The following is a 20,680-nucleotide window of genomic DNA, read 5'->3' on the forward strand; positions in this document are numbered from 1 at the left end:
AAAGATGAGGTGCCTTGTCAATAACTTTCCTTAACGATTTAAACATACATTTATTTTTATAGTAATCTAATTTATTATTAGAAAAAAATCACCATTTTATGGCTACATTAATATAATATCTTAATCTGTTTAGCTACACTTGTACCCTTCAGAAAGTCGTAATAAGATCGATATCCTATAAACTACACACAGTTACACTTACTCCTCCATACGGAGGTACTGATGAGGTACTGACAGTAATCATCTAGTAATAATATCAATTTCATCCTTAAAATCTACACAGAGTATTAACTGGCGTATTGACAAATTTTGAAAATAATACATTTTCTTCAACTGTTATTAAGATCAATTTCGAACTAGGGGGTTACTTTGGGGAGATGCTTAATATCATGATTCGTAAATTGTATGTACAGTCACAATGAATAATGTATAAGTTGAACACGCAGGTGATGACAATTTATACACGAAACACGAGAAAAAGTTTATTAATGGTCGAAGAACTTACTTTATATTGCCAAATCTTTGTTCTTCCCCATGTAGAAACAAGTGAAAAATTTTGACAGGCTCTATTGTCGGTTTACAATAACGCGTCAAATGTCTTTAACTTGTCAAAAATGTTTAATATGGCTTAATAAAAAATTTTGACAGGTCTTACTGTCAGTTTACAATAACGTATCGAGCGTCTGGAACTTGTCAAAAACGTTTAATATGGTTTCTTAAAAAATTTGACAGGACCTACTATCAGTTTACAATGGCGTAATGAGTGCTTTCAACTTGTCAAAAATGGTTTGGTGCTTTATCACCTTTCTACAGGGATCAGGTTTTTCAATGGATTTTTCGACAGATTTAACTTCCTTTCCATGTCAATGCTTTATGTCAATACTTTGTTGTTGGCAATTAAAACTTGTTAAAAAAGTTTTCATCTGTTTGATGATGCCATTTTAGTAGTAAATTACTCTGCAGTCTGGCAATGAGAGACCATTTCAGAGCATTTTTCCAGATTCTACCATTCTACGTAAAATTGTCCGTTTTGACTAACGCTGCCAGTTTTGGGTTGCTGATAAATGAACTGGTCAAGATTATTTATTGTTATCAAGATCTTTAACAACAAATTTCCAAAGCGTGTGAAACAAACAAGCGTACAATTCCTATGTAAAACTATGGCTGAGGATTATCGAGAAAATTCACAAAACTGTACAGATTTTGACTGAAACAACTCACCTTCAGCCTTAAAAGTGAGTTTCACCACCGTTGACAGATTTTTCTGACACACACAAGTTCTCTGTTTGACAAAAATGTTCGCTAAACGCGGTGATTCAAAAATACTTTGACAAGCTTTAGGAGGAAAACCAGTGGCGTACCAACAAACCTTCCAATCGATAATTTGAAGAGAACCAGTAGCGTACTTCGTAACGATGACTGCAGCAAAACCAGTGCCGTACTAACAAAACCTGAAGATCCTGCACCGATTACAGTTGTTTATCACAACTTTCTATCTTAAACTGATTCCAGCAGTGGCAACCTGAAATTCGTCAAAGTACTTTTGAATTACCCTGTATAGGGTCGGTGTACAGGAGAGGTGATCTGATAACCTTGTTCTCTCCTGATCCGAGATTTATTCTCCAATTATCCTATAGGACGGATTAATATCAACATTTCAACGAAGCCCCATGATATCAAAATTTAAAAAAAATTATTACTGAGTGTACCGGCGACCATCAACAAACTTCTAACGCTCGAGAAACAGGGATTGATTATACAAAATATGCAGTGGCGTGACGCAGTTTCGAACAATTTCCAGTCAAATTCAGTCTATAACGGAATGTTATCAATCTTCAAGTTGTCGCGTTTGCGTTATCAAATCCATTGACCAACGTTTCTATAATAAACTTAATCGTTAGTTTATAAATATTTTCTACGTTGGACGTGTAACGGTCTCCTAGCGTGGTCTCAACCGCCTCCAAGAAGGGCTTTTCGATCCTCTGGAAAACAGCCAAATACACCAAAAAGGGCGCAATTAAAAAGGCACTTTCTTACCCAAAAGTACTCCCCTTTGAATCCGGGTATCCTGCGATGACTGGCCCCCACTTGGTGCAGGTACTCAAAGAACGTATCTAAGTCGTCAAGTCCTTTGATGCCCTCATCCAATGTGCTCATGACGGTCGTGGCGTGTTCGGCTAATTCCAAACTCGTGGCCTGCTCCTCTTTAGACTTGAGCGTTTTGAATTTTTCAAAAAGCATGAGCAGTTCGCCATGCTCCTCAAAAAGCCTGAAATTACATGGATGCGTTAAGCACCAGAACGGTGTTGAATTATGTATTTAGTTCCCCCCTTTTGGCTCCAATAAAAACGTATTTTGTCTTTAAATGAAGATTAGAGACGCTCCGCATGGTACATCACAATCATTAAAGCTTTTGATACGAATATTTTGCACCAATGTACGGGCAGGTTTTCATTAAAGCTGAAGCGTGGGGATTTAGCTTGTACAAGATCTCGGAAAATTGTTCGGGGAACAAAAAACTCTCTTCGGGGTAGTTCAGGTAAGTTACAAGAAAGTTCAGGCTAGTTCAGTTTAGTGATTAGTCAGCGCCTCAGTTCAGGTTAAAGGGCGACCCATATACAGGGTGGTTCAAAAGTACGGGCCTCCGCGTCACGGGTATATTAGTGATATTTATAAATAAGAAAAAATTTGAAATTGAAATTTTTTCCTAAGTCGTTTCTTAAGGACGTTATGACGATTCACAGGGGGGGCCGTCGAAGCAGTTTTTCGACCCTAATTGGTGAACGAAGCGTCGAAATTTGGTAGATAGCTTTAAAATTGGATCTGAAATATTTTTACAAAAAGACAATTTTTAAATAATCAGTGGCGTGACGTTTATTTTTCGGTAGAACTTTTGTAATATAAAATTTTGGACGCGATTTCTTAAAACCCATTTTTCTGGAAAACCATAGGTTTAAGCGAATTTAGGAGAGCACCTTCTTATTGCAAAAAAGGTTATTTTCTACGAACGCGATCTTTTCATGTCAAAATTATATATCGCAAAAAGGTCTTTTTGTAAAAATATTCCAGATCCAATTTTATGGTCATCTACCAAACTGCAACACTTCCCGTTCACTAACTAGAGTCAAAAAACCACTTTATCGGCCCCATTCTTAAATCGTCATAACTTCCTTAGAAAACGATTTAGAAAAAGAGCCATTTAAAATTTCATCGTATATTAATGCGTAGAACACTCCCCTGAAGTAGCGGCCTGCACTTTTGAATCATCCTGTATACATATCAATCAGGTCCCGGTCCGATCGTGGTCAGTTAAAATATCCAATTTATATTATTTGACCGTGTTTTGTCGGATATTTGACGTGACTGTGACCGGATCGTGATGTGACTATGACCGGAACGTGACATGACTGATAATATCGCTCATCTTTATTTGATTTAGGAACTTTATGCTAAAAAAAATCATTCATGTTAGTTCAGTTGATATGACCAGATCATTAAGGGGAGTCAGAAATTATCCGAAACACTACGTCATTCTTATGCATTATATTTACTGCACATGCCAAGTGTCTGTTTCTGGAACCTCACCGTCAGGATCTCGGGAACCATAAAAGACGCGAGGTCGTCTCGTTTTACAATTTGAAAAGTTCCGATGATTTTTATGAAAAATACTGAAATTCTGGAAAAACCTCGTTTTTATTTGTACCTTTCCCTCAGTTTATTTAGCCATATAATTATTGACAAAATGATTGACATTTAATCAATGCAACTTTTCGTCTTTTACGACGTCAAACGTCAAATCAACGTCAAAGTTGAAATTGGACGTTTCGCCTTTCAACAACTATAATCAATTTTGTTTTTTCGTATCTGCAAAAAAATAATTAATTAATATAAAATAATTAAATTATTAAAAAAAATAAAATAATTAAATTATTTAACAAAATGAAATCATTGAATTATTTAAAAAAATGAAATAATTAAACTGTAGTAAAAAAACACGAACTTTTCTTATTTGCATTATGTTTCTCTCGTATCATATCAAATGTAAATGAGTCTCGGGAACGTACATCGAAATGTTACTAAAAGACCATGTTCATTCATTACATTACAAGACGACGGTAAGTTAATATTTGCTTATCCTCTGTTTCGTAAAGTAGGGGAGGGTGGGGTAGAGTGGAATAACTTACTCTTAAATTAGTTCAGGTAATACATAATTTAACTGTGAAATTCAAAATTTTCCAGGTTAGTTCAGATTATTATATATATATATTCATTTTGCTAGGAGATTTCAAGGCAATCTATTTAGGGTTGGCGTGTAAAAACTACTTAGGGTGAAACGATAACCTTTCAATTTGCCCCAGACATGCGGGCAAAGTCTTTGCTGAAGCCCCAGGACGTGTTTATACTTATTTCCTGTTCTCGTTCCATTGTAAAAACAGTTTTGAATCTACCTACTTTTTTCTCACTTTCCCCTTTTTCCTTTTTCCCCACTTTCATACGGCGGTTTTGGGTAAAAACAGGAACACTAAATTACTTTGAGGCAGCATTTTGGCTTAATTCGTTTATTCTCACAGATCTAATTGCAGGTTTTATTGTTTCTTTGGATCAGGAATTTTGGTTGGATTTTCTTTTGTAGTTTTACATCTAAACTGGGCTATAAAAGTGAAATAGTGTTTCGCTTTGTTCCTAAATAAAAATTCTAGTTTACCCCCAGTGCATCATAATTAAAAATGTTTAAATTTAATCTTTGCTTCCTTCAACTGCTTTATTTAAAGTCGGGCCAATGGGTAGCTAAAACCAACAACTTTCTCAACAATATTATAATTTGTTACGTTGGAAACTTACGACATAAATGGTAAATATCATATGAATTTATAAGAAGGGCATCTTGGAAACTAGGCAAATGGCAGTGATCTTCTGAGTAAATTGCAGCAGCTAAACGTTATTTACCTTAGATGGCACGATAAAAAAGACAAAATATGGCTACCCTTCTCTTCTTTTACCCAGTGGAGAGATATTCAAAAACTTTTGAGATCAAACTTGTTTTGAATATATCAAAAGAGTATTTGTTTGATCTTATGCCATTTTTTGCTGTACTCTTTGCCGTTTTTACTTAATAAGCTTTACATCTTGGTAGCGTTTTTTGCCGGCAAAACTAGTTTGCCAAGAAATTTTTCACTCAAAAGTAGAAAAGAGCGGATTTACTGCAATCTAGTGCAATTTCAGTCGTACATGAAATTTATGACACACTTACAGTGCGCTGTTGCAAAAATCATAAATTATGTAATTTAATTTTTGTTCAAATAGGGAAGCATCAGACGTAGAACATATAATATAGAAAAAAATCCTACTGACAAAAATTGTTCCTTTAACGCTACAAACACGCTGGAAAGTAACACTTTTCCTGCTTAAGCTATAATTTTTTTTAATTACTGCGAATTTGAGAGACAAGCGGCAGTGAAAGGAAAGAAATTAAAATATAACAAAAATTAAATAAAAAGGGACTTAATCTATATTAATAGGTAAAAATTGAGGTGTTTTCTTGGTGAAAACACAAATTGCTGCTTTAATTATTTAGTGATTTTATTTAATGATGCCTCTTTGGGATATAAATACCTATTTTGCGCAAGCGTCAAAAGATGCCCATGGGCAAGGTGAAAAATGGACTTAAAAATCTCTCGTTTTTTCTCTAACCTGTGGACAGTTAAAAAACTTCCAAACTGGATGAATTTTTCAAAAATGCCCGTTTTGAAAGTAAAATTACTCGCTTACTTTAAACAGAACGTCCTGTATTTTTTGTCACAATTAGAAATTATTTTACTGATGAAAAATGTATTATTGCCGTTAACTTAACGTCTTTCCCCATCCCTCGTCGCTGGTTGGAGAATTCTTCAGACCGAGACCGAGCAGTATGCAAGTTGGTTCAGCAGAACTGGTACTTGAACCATTACATTAGGACGGCAGTATTGTTTTTTTTTGGATGGTTCAAGCACCACTTCTGGTCTAACTTAACCAACTTCCATTCAGCCGGACCTGAAAGGCACCAAACGCTGCCCGGGCATTGTAATAAAATACGCTAAAAAAGGATAAATTTAAGATCAATATTTCATGATAGTAAACAAGGTAATTAGCGGACATAGTGACCGTCATGGAAGGAGCAAGCAAATCTAGAGTATATTAAAATTTCAATCATGTGGCGTTGGCTGCATTTTTTATGGGAAATAACCGTCCGGTACTCTGATACTCATAAAATATTCAGGCTAATTGATTTAAAACAAGTTGGCAGTTTTACGTATAAAATGGTCTTCTTCAGAAGGGCACCATATGCGGCCCTTTCGATGCAACACTCTATGTATGGATGGTACTCACTTCAGAAACATGCAGACTCCAGTGCTCTCCATTGCCCTGCTTATGCCTTTCCACGAGGCCATCATGCTGTACTTCTGCTTGGCGCTCAGGGGCAACCTGGGATCCACCTGCTGGGGCGGTGGAGGGTCCTCCAACTTCCGATCAGCGTTCCTATGGTCGCTCCCGGCTAATTTTCCCAATTCACAGCCCATCTTCCCTTTTCGAACACTTCAAATTCACTTTTCAATTTTCAAGTACCACACTCACTGAAATAACCCCGTTTAAAGTTCGTTTACGCTGGGACTATATGGACATTTGAACTTATTGGTCTTGGTCTTGGAGGTCTCTTATTAGGACAACATTTCCATGCTGCTGGCTTTAGCATGGCAGGAAATAGAAGCGTCCTTGTGTTGAAAACTTGCGTGTAGTTCGTTGTAGGTTGTTTTAATCATTAGCACTTTGTACCGACAGTGTATGGCCGACGTTACGTCCATGGTGAAATCCATATTTCAATTGGGCATCTGCAAGAGGATTAAGGATTCAATTAATGCTTGTTGTAACGAAATAGACGTATTCTTGAAAAAGGGCTCGATGTAACCTACATAAAAGCGTTAACCAATAAAACGTCTATTTCTGGCTATCGCAAAGGTGCGCCTCGGAGAATGTTACGTAATATATTTTAGGTATTTTAGTACTGTTCGATAATTAGCAAGTTTACTTACGACCTCAGAAATGGTTCAAATATTTACGTTAATTGCGGTTTTGTTATGTCGGTTCTGGCAGACCAGATGTTTTCTAATGCGAATACGTGGAATTTGGTAAACTTAACTTACTTTGATATGTTGACTATAACTGCTCGTCGATTTCAGGATGCAACACTTCCCTTTCTTACTCTATAATTCGCAAAGCGTAATTCAAAGAGTTAAATGTGCCTAATTCAGAAAGTGTCAAGTGCAATCCAGTATAGTCATATGTACCTCATTCAGAAAGTATCAAGTGTAATTTAGTCAGATGTACCTAATTCTGAAAGTGTCAAGTACAGTCACATGTACTTCATCCAGAAAGTGTCAAGTGTAATTCAGAGAGTCAGATCTACCTAATTCTGAAAGTGTCAAGTGCAGTCCAGTATAGTCACATGTACCTCATTCAGAAAGTATCAAGTGTAATTCAGAGAGTCAAATGTACCTAATTCTGAAAGTGTCAAGTGCAATTTAACATAGTCACATGTACTTAATCCAGAAAGTATCAAGTGTAATTCAGAGAGTCAGTTGTACCAAATTCTGAAAGTGTCAAGTGTATTTAAGAGAATTAAATGTACTTAATTCAGAAAGTGTCAAGTATAGTTTAGAATTGTCAAGTGTCATTTCACATTCTACTCGTAACATTTCAAAAGACAAAGAGATCGAAATATTGAGTGTGCTCCATTTAAAATAACGCGGTTTTAGATTGCTATTACACTTTTTGAGCCATCCTGTATACATATGTAAATCCGACAATATGCCTGCTCTCAAGGGAATAATGACACGTTGCGGTTAATAATAACTGGCACGTAGCGTAAAATTGTCTTTATCGTCCGGTGGTGCAAAAAGTAAATTTTCGTTCTTTTTATTTGGTGACCAATATGTCTACAAGAAATGGATTTAGGTGCTGCGCAAAAATATTGTAAATTTCTTAAATATTTCAAAAAACCGATAAGATATAGGGTGCGCCATTTAAGGAGATAGAAATAAAAATACCAACTATGTTCCATTAAAAAGAACGGGGGTTTAGATTGCCGCACTTTTCGAGTCGCTCAGTACAAACATTTCGCTATGATTTTGAAATATACCCCGCATTGATCCATAGATCAGCTCTGAATTTAATTTTTAATAAGAAATGTGGAATTGCCGAGGTGGAAAACCACTTATATCCTACAGGTGAAATTTCTTTTCCGAAATATGGACTGAAAAGCCTTGGGTGGTCTTGGACGACAGAAAAATAAACCATTTTAGCTACTATTAGGTGCTCGACAATCCCTATTACCCTTACCCCAGGGTTTCGGAAAGACAATTTGCGGCCTTCCAAGACTTTCCAGTCCGCGCTACCAAATAAATCCATCTACTTACGTTCAGGCGACTCCGAAGTGTTTAACAAAAAAACGAAATATGCATTGATTATTATAATACTGGATGTCGTAAAAGTCGTACCTCGCCACGGTGCACAGGCACAACTAAAAATAACAATTCGCTTAAGACTGTAGAAGACCGTGATTTGATATCCCATTAGGAAGTGAATAATAAATATTTTAATGTTAATAATATTACTTATACGCAAGTAGTACTTAAGTAGTGTCTCCACTATTGTTTAGAGGATCACGTAGGCAGCGCTTTAAATGGTTGCGTTTTTAATCAGGTGTTTTTGGGCATAGGCTCATTATCAGGGTCAGTACTTTCGTACGACACCCCCAGCCAATTTTGAGCGCAGACCACTCTCAGGATCGGGGAAGTTTCATCCCCATTGACTACTTTTATCGGCGCGCCCTCCCCTGTTAATGCTTTATCCAAGGAAGCATATTTTATTACCGGTAATTGCCAAGTCATTACTCACAAGAAAAACTCACCAATAAAGGAAATCGGAAGCCGCTAATCAAATATTTGCTTAACATACAATTATTGAGATCCCCCTACGTAAGTGGCGACTTATAAGGTTGTCGCGTATTTAGCGAGTCCTGGCGTGAAATGCAAAAAAGCTACGATAAATTGCATTGATGAGCAATTTGTCACGAAGCACTTACTGAGGAACCGACATTATGTGGTAAGAAAATAAGCGACTTTAATGCATGTGGGGGCTGGAAAAAGTTTTACGACTGAGAACGGAGAGAGCCCCTCAGCCACAGTCCTCCAGCCAAATTTAACAATTTATGGCCAGCTCCCAAGTTGGGGCGATGACGATGTAAAATAAGAAGGTCGAGTGCAATATTTAAACTTGTGTTTCATAAGGGAAAACAGAGCTGAGGTACATTTTCTAAAAATTACGTATACTTCATGTAAGAATTAACGAGAAGAGCGCCACAGCAAGGTGGCTTAATACGTATAATCAAGCGACGGTATTTGCTATAAGAAAAATGAGACTTTTCTGGGTGCTTCGTGAGGAACCTGAACGATCATCAATTACAGCGGTCTTTGCACTATCTCCCTAATGCCCCCAACAAAACGTCTTACTCTTTAGACCCGATCCAGGCTAGAGAAATCCATCATCACATATGTTTGTGCTCAGGGTATGTCGAATGCGTACAAATCTGAAGGGATTTCCAAAATAGATAAATTACTAAGTTTTAAAAAAGAGAAGTTTGGTTGATTTATGCACTGTTTATGGAGGGTGCGTAATAAAAAGTATCAAAAAATTATTCGTTATGTTTCTAATATTTTTTATTACTTTTATAATTTTTAGTCTCGCAAATGCGGCGATTTATACCAGACCCTCCTGGAGCTCCACCATAAAAATCTCGGTAACCGTTAAAGGTTGCCAAGTTTTATTGGGGTAAAGTTGCGCAATTTGAAATTCAAAAATATTCCATTTCGAAATTTGAAAATTTCCAATTACTTTCCGAGATATTTGAAAAAAACTAAAAATTTGGGAAAAACGACCTCAATTTGTCCTCAGTTTGTTTGAAATGGTAATTCGAAATTATTGACACTTCATCAAAGCAACTTCTTCCTTTCTACAATGTGGCGATCTAATATTTAAATCCGGCATTTTTATTTTCAATAGCCATCAACACCTTCTTTTTCTTATGAGTATGATTTTGAACTTGTATATTTTTGAATTCATCTTTTTTGCTGACTACGATGATACATCACATATCATAATACAGTTTCGCACTTTGGTTCAAACATAAAAACAGTTTTTGAAAATAATACTAAATATAATAGATATATTAATGATTAATAAGAAAAAAATAAATTAAAAAAAAATTACATTAATTACTGCATTTAATATTATAGGCAGAGGAATAGGCACAGCATAATTTTAAATGTACGAGGTGGCTCAAAAAAGGTAATTTTTTTGCTCTTGCATACCCTCAAAGAATCACCCTGAATTGCCCAAATTTGCTATTTCTAACTTTTAAATTTTGTTGAGAATACTTTAAATTTTCAGAATATACGAAACCCGTTGGTGATTTCTCTTATTTTTCCGATCTGCCAAGAATTAAAAAATATACAGGGTGTCCCAGGTTCCATTGTCCTTACAGCAATGATCTCGAAATCTAGAGATAGTGGAACAGCTTAAATGGAAAATGTAAGTATGAAATGGAAACTGATGTTTAGGCTTAGAACAATTTTAAATATACGGAGCGATTCAAAAAACTACATTTTTAATGCTCTTTTATACTATCGGAGAACCACCCTGAACTGCCCAAATCTACTTCTTCCCAGTTTTGAACTTTATTGAAAATTCTTTAAGATGTCAAAATAAACGAAATTTTTTTGTGATTTCTCTCGCAGATCTGCCAGGAACTTTCAAAATATACAGGGAGTCCCAATAATATCTGTTTTAGAACTAGAATTAGAGGTAAGTAACGTAAGTTAGGGTAGTAGAACAAAGGGCCATGCATATTTTAAAATTATGTTATACAGGGTGCCCCAAAAAAATCATGATATTCCAAAATGATATATTCTGAACTCAGCTATCCTCAATAGTATCATTCTTTTGTGTTATATTTCCGACTTTGCGCAATTCCCACGGCGCACATTTTATATCTTTTTACAAACAGTTTCAGAAATAATTTAGTGCGAAGTTTTCCGTTTTCCCGATTTTAAAGGACTGAAAGCTCTTTTAAATTTCCTGAAATAGCGAAAAACGTTTCCAATATCAGTTTTTTGAAGGTTTAAAAATGATGCTATAATGGGCCTTCTGGAACTAAAATAGAAAAGGGCAAACCGCTATTTTCTATTATTAAATTGTGTTCCACCCTATTTCGACCGCAGATAATCTCTCTAAATCTCCCCAAGACTCATAAAAATTGCAATGCCTGCATTTGCCATGAGTCTAGGGGGGATTTAGAAGGATTATTAGGAGACACGAAGTGAGGGACCCTAAATTTAAGTATCAAGCAAATTGAAAATACGTAATATCAAGTCAAGTAATGCTCTGGGAAAACCGCTTAAAGTCAAGTAGGTACTAAATAGATGCATGAAAATATCAAGCTAAGTGAGTTATTCCTATCCTTAAGCATCGTAATTGAGTTGATGTGGGCGAAAAACGTATAAAAATTAAGTACCTGAGGGAGAAAGGCTTGTTTAATAATTTCCGATTACACGTTAGCGCTATTTTCAGCACTAATGCTGAGTCCGACACGTAGTAGTAATCTGTAGCTTCGCTTTTAATTCGACGCATGTGTTCCCATGTATCAAAAAAATGTACTTTGATATTAAACATTTTTAGAAATGTTGCTAAAAAAAGAGCAATTGTTTAAAAAATTTGAAGAAAAAAGAGAAAAAGAGAGAGCACTGAGAAAAATTACAAATTAATCAATTAATTAAACAAAGTTTCGTCGGTTTAATCAAGTTCAGCTTTTTTAATCAAAATAAGAAAAAATAATGAAGAATCTCGACAAGCCTCGAGAGCACCCCTTCCACTCAAACTCTAATGAAAAATGGCACAACTAAAGTCGATGATGAGAAAGTCCCATTAATTTCCGCTGGAAGAATCTGCTCCTATCTGCTTGACCTACTTATTTTTTCCAGCTTTCCCTAAATAATCAGTTGCAAACAAAATTTCGCCCCAAATTAAAAAAATTTATTATGGACGCACATTTTTAACTGACCATGACCCAAATTACAAGTCCGCGGAAGATAATCGTAATGGACACAACAATGGAAGCGCCGAAAGTGGATTATGCCGAGTGAGGCCTTAGGGCAACGTCATTTGCAATTGGGGTGGAAATTGAGATATAAAAATAAGTAGAGTGTTCGCAGCACATTTAAAAGCATTGAAAGGTGGAAACGTTACCCAGGAAGAGTGAGTGATCGAAGATGGACGTTAGCATTTACATTTCCATCGTTCGTCGACGACACACTTCTAAACCACTCAAACGCGTCAGTGCCACGATTTATCGTGGAAAAGATGGAAACTTATCGTACAAAGGAGCGAGTCGCTTCGGAAAACTGCCGATTTTCCGAGGAAAATCCAGCCTGCTGGCCGGATATTTTCCCGACATGCGCTTTGGCCTGATAAATATGCGTAGGCATGGGCGATGTTTTAGGCTTCCTATGAGGGTGATTGGATTGATTTACATAACACTCTATGAGTAAACACATATTTTATGAATAAAGAGCTCCGAAACTTTGGATAAATGTATTCCTTTCTCTTCTTCGAGCAAAGAGAGTCTCCGAAACTCGATACGTATAATGTAAATTAGTCAACTTATGGCAAGGCTTTCAGTTGATCCAGCTTTAAAGCACAGGGCGAATTTATGCCGCCTAGATAAAATATATCCAGGGAGTGAAATGCCGATTTCCTTACTCTTTTTTAATGTAGTCCCACGCACTTCAAGTCGGTCTATAAAAGGGATTATTTCAGGTATGCCCAATGTCGCTATCTCCGGAACGGTGAGAGTTGCAGAGTTCGTTAAGCGAGACAGAAGATTCCCCTTGTGAAGCTCAATAAGGGGACAATTTATTTAGGAATAGCTGGAGAAATGTGAGAACTAGTTGTCACAGAGGAAATTTGTTAATATCCCGGAAACTATTGAAAATGTGGCGGCCTTAAGGGTTTCCTCGATAAGCTCCGCAAGGCGCAAATTTTTCGGTCTAATATACCGACTTCGTAACACTCATAGTTCCGATTGAACCAAAATACAACCTGTATAAGATGATGCATAGGACTATTTAAACACCAATAAACCGCTCATTCTTTGTATTATTCAAACTGATAAGATAAGTTTATTATATATAGCACCTATGATGTTTATAGATCAGGAACGTTAGACTTATGATAAAGTAAAGGTGAAAGCAATAATTTACGGACATGGCTGGTAAGTTTTTATGTTGTTAAATACATTTTTAAAGTTAACGGAAGTACAGTTTTCATCAGAAAATTTATTAAATCTACGTAAGACATTACTATATTTTCTCCTACGAGTAGCCAAATAAATAGTATAAATTTTAAAAAATAAATAAATAAAATAAAAAGTAACACAAAACTCTTAGTTATACTTTTCGATGAATATCTGTCAAATTACAACAAATATTACCTCAATCGATTAAACACGAAAAAGGTCCCTCTAAATTGTTCTAAATAACGATTAAAACGTGTTTTTCAATTAATTGCCTGAGTGATAGATAACCTGCGTATTATTTATTTTGTTATATGTACCTACGTATAATAACTCAGGAATACAAGATATTCAGGTCAATAAAAATATGATGGGTAGAAGGTGTGAATTTAAATTTCCATAAAAATTTTGTAGATATTATTGACCGGAATGCAGTGAGGGCGAAAAAAAATGTACGTTAAAATAGGTAAATTCAAAAGGGGTTGCTGAATTGAAAGCTTATCAACGCATTTATTTATTTCTTTAATTTGTTTTTATTATATTTTTTATATATTATCATTATACAGGGTGTTCTCAAAGTTGAGTCGCTTATTTTAATAGCTGGTAGAACTCGTAAAGAAAAGTCAATTTACCAAAAATTGTTTATATAAAAATTGCAGAATAAAGCAATTATTAACAATTATTTAGAAAAATTGGAATTTAAAAGAGGAGTTCGCGAATACTTAAACAATGAGTTTCCTAATAGATAGATGGAACGAAATGGACCCATTTCTCGGCCTGCACGTTCCCCAGATCTGACGCCCTGCGACTTTTTCTATGAGGCTATTTAAAACAGTTAGTTTATCACTATGGATAAGTAAATAATGTGGAAGAACTACAACACCGCATTGAAAATGCTTGTGATGTTATTCGTGGAACATCGGGATTTTATTTTTGATGCATGTAGTCACTCATGGGTACGCCGAGCAAGACTGCATTAACCGAACAAATGGTGACAATTTTGAACAATTTTTGTAGAACAGAATGCTTTTTACCGGTGAGCATAGCATTATTTTTTAATTTTTATTGCAACTTGGAGCTTACAATCTAATATTATTTAACTCTGTTATTCTGCAACTTTTATATAAACAATTTTTTGTAAACCAGCTTCTCTTTAAGAGTCCTATCGGCTGTTAAAATAAATGACTGAACTTTGAAAACACCCTGTATATATAATTTTATTTCATATTTATTTTTTTCTTTTCTTACTCATATTATGTTTATTTAAATATATATAATTTTAATTCTTGCCTACCGTAATGTGCTCTCCGTTCTCCCTTACACTTAATGCCATTTAAGTTTTGTACATTTTCCACGACTTTCTACACACGACTTCTTATTTCCGTCAGATTACGGGAATACCCTATGATTTTCCTTTATCGTTTTCCCAATTCTTCAGTATTACTCTGCAAATGTTCCGCGTCTTATAGCACCCAAACCGCATGTGTGTGGAACAAAATTACGAGTTTAAATCATTTGCAGACAAGGAACTACCACACCTACTTTAGTTTAGTTTAATTGTCTCTATATTCCGTTGTATCGTCTCCAGGCTTATCCCAGGAATGATCCCACGAACTACACATGTAGGTCCAAAATTATAATTAAAACTAACTTAATTTTAAATTTAATTAGTCCGAAGTTTTTTTATAAATGTAATTACGTACTGCTGCTACGACTGTGGTTTAATGAGTGATTTAACTTATGTAAGGACAAAAGAGGTTGATTAATAATTACTTAAGTCTCATGAGACTGTTGGTCCACACCTCGCCTTTTATTACATGCAGCGATCCTATCTAGGGTCGCGCAATACCTGCTCCCCAAAGGGGTTGCTAGAAAGGGGAATTTCCCCTCGCATTTCTTTTAATTAGACTTTAATTACACTTAATTTAAATTAAATTTTCTACGGCCCTAGTTACACAAGCAGATGATAACTAAATGCATAACATAAACAACTGTAAACACTTCATAACCGTTTAAAAAGAACATTTTTCCATGATATTTCGATAAGTTATCGTAGATAATTAGCCATTGCAAATAAAGATAATACCTCCAGTTTATTACATAACCCTGGCTGTTTATTGACTTTTCCCATTGCTTGTTTTTTTATTATCTTTGCACCTTATTTGAGGAAATTCATCCATGAAATCTAAAACAGAGTCTACTAAAATTGTTTTTTTACAATTCTTGACTAGATCATTATACCGAATTTTCATTTCGTCTGCCTCCCAATCCCGTAGCCAAATCCGGTCTTAATTGGTCCGAGGTTTAACGACGAATCACAGCTGGACAGACATGGACAATCAAAATGTCTGCCCTTATTCACCCATATGGCTAATATGCGATAATTAAATAACTAAAAACTAAATAAATGAAAACAATTAACTGAAAAAGAATTTAATTCGAGTTCTAAAGTAGTTTTTTTAGTTAATTAAAAATTCTATTGTCAGATAGCTTAACACGTCAACACGAAATCAGTCGCGATTGCCATTTTGTAGGTATTATACAGGGTGTCCGGAATAAACGTGTACAAAATTTTACTATTTATTATTTATTATTATTGTACAATATTAAAAAATCGCAAATTAGAGCAAAAGCGTTAATTTTAGGTATAGGGATGCTTAATAGTAATCGATTCGGAATTAAATTTAGATTCTAGACATATAAAAATATATGGGGTATTCCATTTGAAATAAGCGACTTTTTTGCTATCAAAGTTCTTTAAATATGACGTGGTTTTTTGGATACCCTGTATGATGTTTATAAAAACTTTTCACATTAACCAAATCTACCATATCTAGTTAACATGTGAGCAAATTTTCGTAAAGCCAGCTTCAATAATAGCTGAGAATTTTAAATTTTATAGAAATGGTGTTTTAGAAAGATTTTTCTTTTACACCAAAATATCTTCAAAACGGTTAGGTTTAGGTATAGGAGTACCTAATAAGAATTTAATCAGCTTAATCACTAGATTCCAAAAATGCAAAAATATACTGGGTGTTCCATGTGAAATAAGGAAGTTGACCTCGACTTCCGGTATAACCAGAAGTGATTTGACCTTCAAAATATTTAAAAAAAGTAGAGTATATCTATATTAGTTTAACCCCCAAATATGAAACATTTAGATTTGTTACAAGTACAAAAGTTTCTAATGAAACAGTTGCGTGAATCACCCTGTATTCTTTGGTCAAAAATAAATAGAACGATTCGCGTTAAGTTAGTTATGTCCGAAATTGCTTCCTTTAGCCACTAGAGATCTTTAAAAAAAATTTTTTTTTAAAGGATTTTTCCTATTTTACATGTCGGTAAATTTTATAACAACCCCGAAACTCTAGGAGCAGTTCAAATCTATTTATTAAAAAGTGTTTTCATTTTACTTTAGGTCCACTTACCTCCATTTTTAACCCCAGCTGATGTCTTTCTTCCTTCCTTGTGCAGAATTACACAAATCAAACTATTTCTTTCTATAGCATCTCATGTCATTCCACATGTTTGTAAATAGGTTTTTCTAGTTTCCTTTATTTTTAATCATTTTTTTCATCTCTTCAGCATACTATTGGGTAGACACTTTTGCTCGAAGTGGGATTGTTCCCTCCACAGCCCTTCACGGAGGCCACGACATTGATGGCACTCAAATATACGTGGGAAGGGCTTTCCACGAAGGAGACTGGATACCTGCAAAAGTCATCCCCGAGAAACAAGTCGCCTATGTTGCTTATGGTGGAGCTGAACATCCTAAAGACCATTATCAGGTAAAAAGGATACATGATACTTGTTGATGGAGAATTCCATTCAGAATTTTGTAAGATTCTTCAATTCAGAACTCTGGAAGATTCTTCAATTCATAACTCTGGAAGATTCTTCAATCCAGAATTTTGGAATATTCTTCAATCAAGAATTTTGGAATATTGTTCAATCCAGAATTCTGGAAGATTTTTCTTATAGATCTTTTTGGTATAAATAAAAGAACATAATGTTGGACTTTTGAAGAATTTTAGAGTCCGAATAAAGGCATTTTTCGGTACTCTATCTACTCGTAGTGGCTCTAGATTAGCACCATTTAATGAAATCTTTCATCCAATGTTCCAACTTTGTTTTCTTAACAATAAATTCATATTTTAAAAAGGTGTTTTTGGGATACTTAAAGATTAAAGGACAACCGATGACGATTTATCGATAAAAATTATTATTGGACACGAGCTAGAAAAATTTCAGTAGTAAGTTTACCAAATTTATGACTTTGCATTAAACAGTATGAGTTGTTTGCAAATTCTGGAAAAAAAATTAATGACCTCTATTTATATCTTCGAAAAGTAACTACTCATAGCTTATTTGAAAATTTCAGAATTTTCTCGTATAGTCGATAAACCTGTGGGTAATAAATAATTTTTAGTCCTTTTTTATTTGATTTTTTTTTCCATTAAACTACCAACCTGCCACAAAACAAAAATATGATTTTTCTGGACTTAAAAATAACATTCAAGTATGCAACAATTATTTCAAAAAGTCCTAATAAAGATGGTGGTTATGTTCACCTCAGCTCATAGACAAAAACGTTTATTCCATATTTTCTTTTAATAAAAATTTCTAATATTAGTAATAGTTTATAGTAATATTTTCTTCAAATAGATTTTGTGTGAACAAAGATTTGACTGGGTGCCCAGTTCTGGAGGACACATTCCACCAGGCGCAGTTGAAGGAGGAAAGACATCTGATGGAGAATCTCTATATATTGGTAGGGTCCACCATGATGGAGCCCTTTCAGTCGGAAAGGTAAATTGTTTAAATTATAAATTTTTAGATCAACATTTGATAATGTGAAATCACCGGAAACCCATAAAATTCCTCTTTACGCTATTCGTTCCACGTTTTCCTGCCAATTATTACAAATACCCCATGGGTTTATTTGATTTATCAAAAACCTTGAATTCGATATCTTATTTATCAGAAATGTATATTAAATATTTAATCAAAATTTCAGGAAGTCTTAATAATTTATTTTCGGTTTTTCCGACATATGTACCATTTTTTGAGTGAATTATTAAGAAATCTCGCTTAGAGATAACTTAAATATGGTTTACGCAATACAGTGCTACTTTTTCGAGAAATAAATCATGGTGTAAACAGGTTTTTCATGGGCCTCTTTGTATCTGTAATACAGAGTGAAATTGGAGTTGTTACATTTCGGAATCCTTTGTGTAACTTTTTTTATCTAAAAGAACTTTGTAATTTTGAAAACGGATTCTCATAAATTTTTTGCGTAGAATTCAGTGATAATATAAGATCTAAGATATTATCTAACCTGAACTAACCTGAACTAACCATTTTTGAGATGTGATGTACCTCAGGTTACGCCTATGCGTTTTCCTCTTATATGGAAACCTAAGGGCAATGTTATAACATAAGTAAAATGTATATTTATTTAGAAACACAATTTCTTTGTCTGATATAGCTAAATCAAATTATAAAGTTCTTTTAAATAAAAAAATTACAGAAACAGTGCCAAAATGTAACAATTTCAATTTCACTCTGTATTACAGAGACAAAGAGACCTATGAAAAACTTTATACTGTGATTTATTTCTTGAAAAAGTAGCACATTTTTGCGTAAACCACTTTGCAATATCTTTATTTCTAAGCGAAATTTTCTAATCCCATCAAAAACGGGTCACCCTGTATATACATGTGAACTTTCATAAAGAAAGTGATACAGGGTTGCTTATCAAATCGTTTAACGTAAGTGTAAAAAACATGATGTCTCATAAAGATAGTGTTGTGGGTTATCTCTTTTCATATACAGTATGTCAAAGGCACCTGCTGACGCCCTGTTGCACGTTGAAAATGGAACTTTCTACGTGCGAAAAGGAAACTTGTACTAGTTAAAATAGATCATTTGCGGTAAAAGATAAGGAAGGTCTGTTCATCATCTCGTCGAAAACATATGGAGGTGTGAAGACAATGATTAGGGGATGAAAGCATGTGGAGAATGTGGAAGGTTGGATGTCTGTTCTTGAGAGAAAAATAGATGCCCTTGGGGTGACTTCCACGCATTGTATGGGAGATTCATTCAATTCCCGATTTGGAAAGAGTAAAGAAGTACTACCTAGATTTGTGTTTGTTTTTTTTTCTACCTAAGGAATACCAATCTGACATACATATCTGTGTCCGATTCGTGCTAGTTGCGACCTTCTTTACGTGTTTTGGAGTGTAATTTTTCCATGGTTTTCATCCATGGTTCATTACACCCCATAAAGATACGTTTAGGGATAAGAACTTTAATTGATAATTATTACATAATTCTTGTTTATTTTCAGATTCAACCCAGTCATGGTGTCTGTTATGTCCCGTTTAATGGGAACGAGAACGCACATTCCTCCTATGAGGTGCTTGTGCTGAGAAGTTAAAAAAAAAGATTGCTCCTATAGAACGTAAATTATATGATGTTTAATAAATTTCTGTACTGTTAATCAACATTTTATACTACTGATTGCCCCCAGATTTCATTATTTACTTAATTTCATCACATTCCTAAATTGCGCTGCAATTAATAAAAATTCGTATGTCGAGCATTTTCAAGCATTAGAAAAAACTTCTCTTTTCCTTTCATGAGGTTCTTCAGCAACAAATGCGAAAGATCGTTAAGTCATTTCAAGTGCCCCCAAAATTAGTAGAGCCTTCCTTACAGGGTGTCCTAAATGCAACGTCCAACATACGGATTATGGGAACAATAAGAGATAGAGCGTCGGTTGAGGGGAGATAAAGTTATGTTTTTCAGTGGTGGTTAATCTCAGTGGTAGACCTTTTACCTTATTTCTAAAAGGGGCAGAGTAAAATACCGAATCAAGAATCGTCGTAAAACAGGAAGAGGCAAGAGAGCATGCAATTATGTACAATCTCCTGTGTATGCCTTGAGTTACGTGTCCAAACGTAGCAAAATTGCAAGAAAAACATGGAACTGGAAGATGAAAGACAAGCAAAATGGAAAAAACGTGAATAGAAAGTTTCCAAACGGTCGATTACATTATTTCCCAATTGGAATGTTTCCTGAATTTGGGTAAGAGTAAAAAGAAGTTCAAATATGGGTTGCAAATCAAAAATATGTAAAAACGTTTTAAAAACTGAATTTATTTTTTCTTACGAGCGTGTAACAATGCGGTGTTTCATCTGAAACCTCTTAACGCACGTGCTTTTTACCGCACGCAAAAAATTAATTGAACTTTCATAAGACCGCAAAGTTAACCCAGACGCACTCATCGAAGTACTA

General features: G+C 34.8%; 2 protein-coding genes across 5 annotated transcripts; one reads left to right on the forward strand and one right to left on the reverse strand.

Annotated features, from left to right (window-relative positions):
* Positions 1-35: 35 nt before the first annotated feature.
* LOC136417430 (neuroglobin-like) lies at positions 36-12,507 on the reverse strand. 3 transcript variants are annotated; one of them, XM_066403109.1, is made up of 5 exons: positions 12,337-12,507; positions 6,613-6,866; positions 6,367-6,562; positions 2,038-2,269; positions 36-1,982 (listed from the first exon to the last, which is right to left on the reverse strand). In XM_066403109.1, the coding sequence occupies exons 3-5, from the start codon at positions 6,555-6,557 to the stop codon at positions 1,836-1,838; spliced, it is 570 nt and encodes a 189-aa protein (XP_066259206.1). In that variant the 5' UTR covers positions 6,558-6,562; positions 6,613-6,866; positions 12,337-12,507; the 3' UTR covers positions 36-1,835. The 3 variants fall into 3 exon arrangements, with proteins under 3 accessions (XP_066259206.1, XP_066259204.1, XP_066259205.1); XM_066403107.1 differs by having other exon boundaries at positions 6,367-6,866; positions 12,337-12,506; XM_066403108.1 differs by lacking the exon at positions 12,337-12,507 and adding an exon at positions 8,945-8,963 and having other exon boundaries at positions 6,367-6,866.
* Positions 12,508-13,266: 759 nt separating this feature from the next.
* LOC136417507 (natterin-4-like) lies at positions 13,267-19,885 on the forward strand. 2 transcript variants are annotated; one of them, XM_066403223.1, is made up of 4 exons: positions 13,267-13,360; positions 16,967-17,169; positions 18,047-18,190; positions 19,731-19,885. In XM_066403223.1, the coding sequence occupies exons 1-4, from the start codon at positions 13,354-13,356 to the stop codon at positions 19,818-19,820; spliced, it is 444 nt and encodes a 147-aa protein (XP_066259320.1). In that variant the 5' UTR covers positions 13,267-13,353; the 3' UTR covers positions 19,821-19,885. The 2 variants fall into 2 exon arrangements, with proteins under 2 accessions (XP_066259320.1, XP_066259319.1); XM_066403222.1 differs by lacking the exon at positions 13,267-13,360 and adding an exon at positions 14,390-14,417.
* The last annotated feature ends 795 nt before the right edge of the window (positions 19,886-20,680 follow it).

This window comes from Euwallacea similis, chromosome 28 (assembly GCF_039881205.1).
Source record: "Euwallacea similis isolate ESF13 chromosome 28, ESF131.1, whole genome shotgun sequence".
In the NCBI taxonomy this organism is placed as follows: domain Eukaryota; kingdom Metazoa; phylum Arthropoda; class Insecta; order Coleoptera; family Curculionidae; genus Euwallacea; species Euwallacea similis.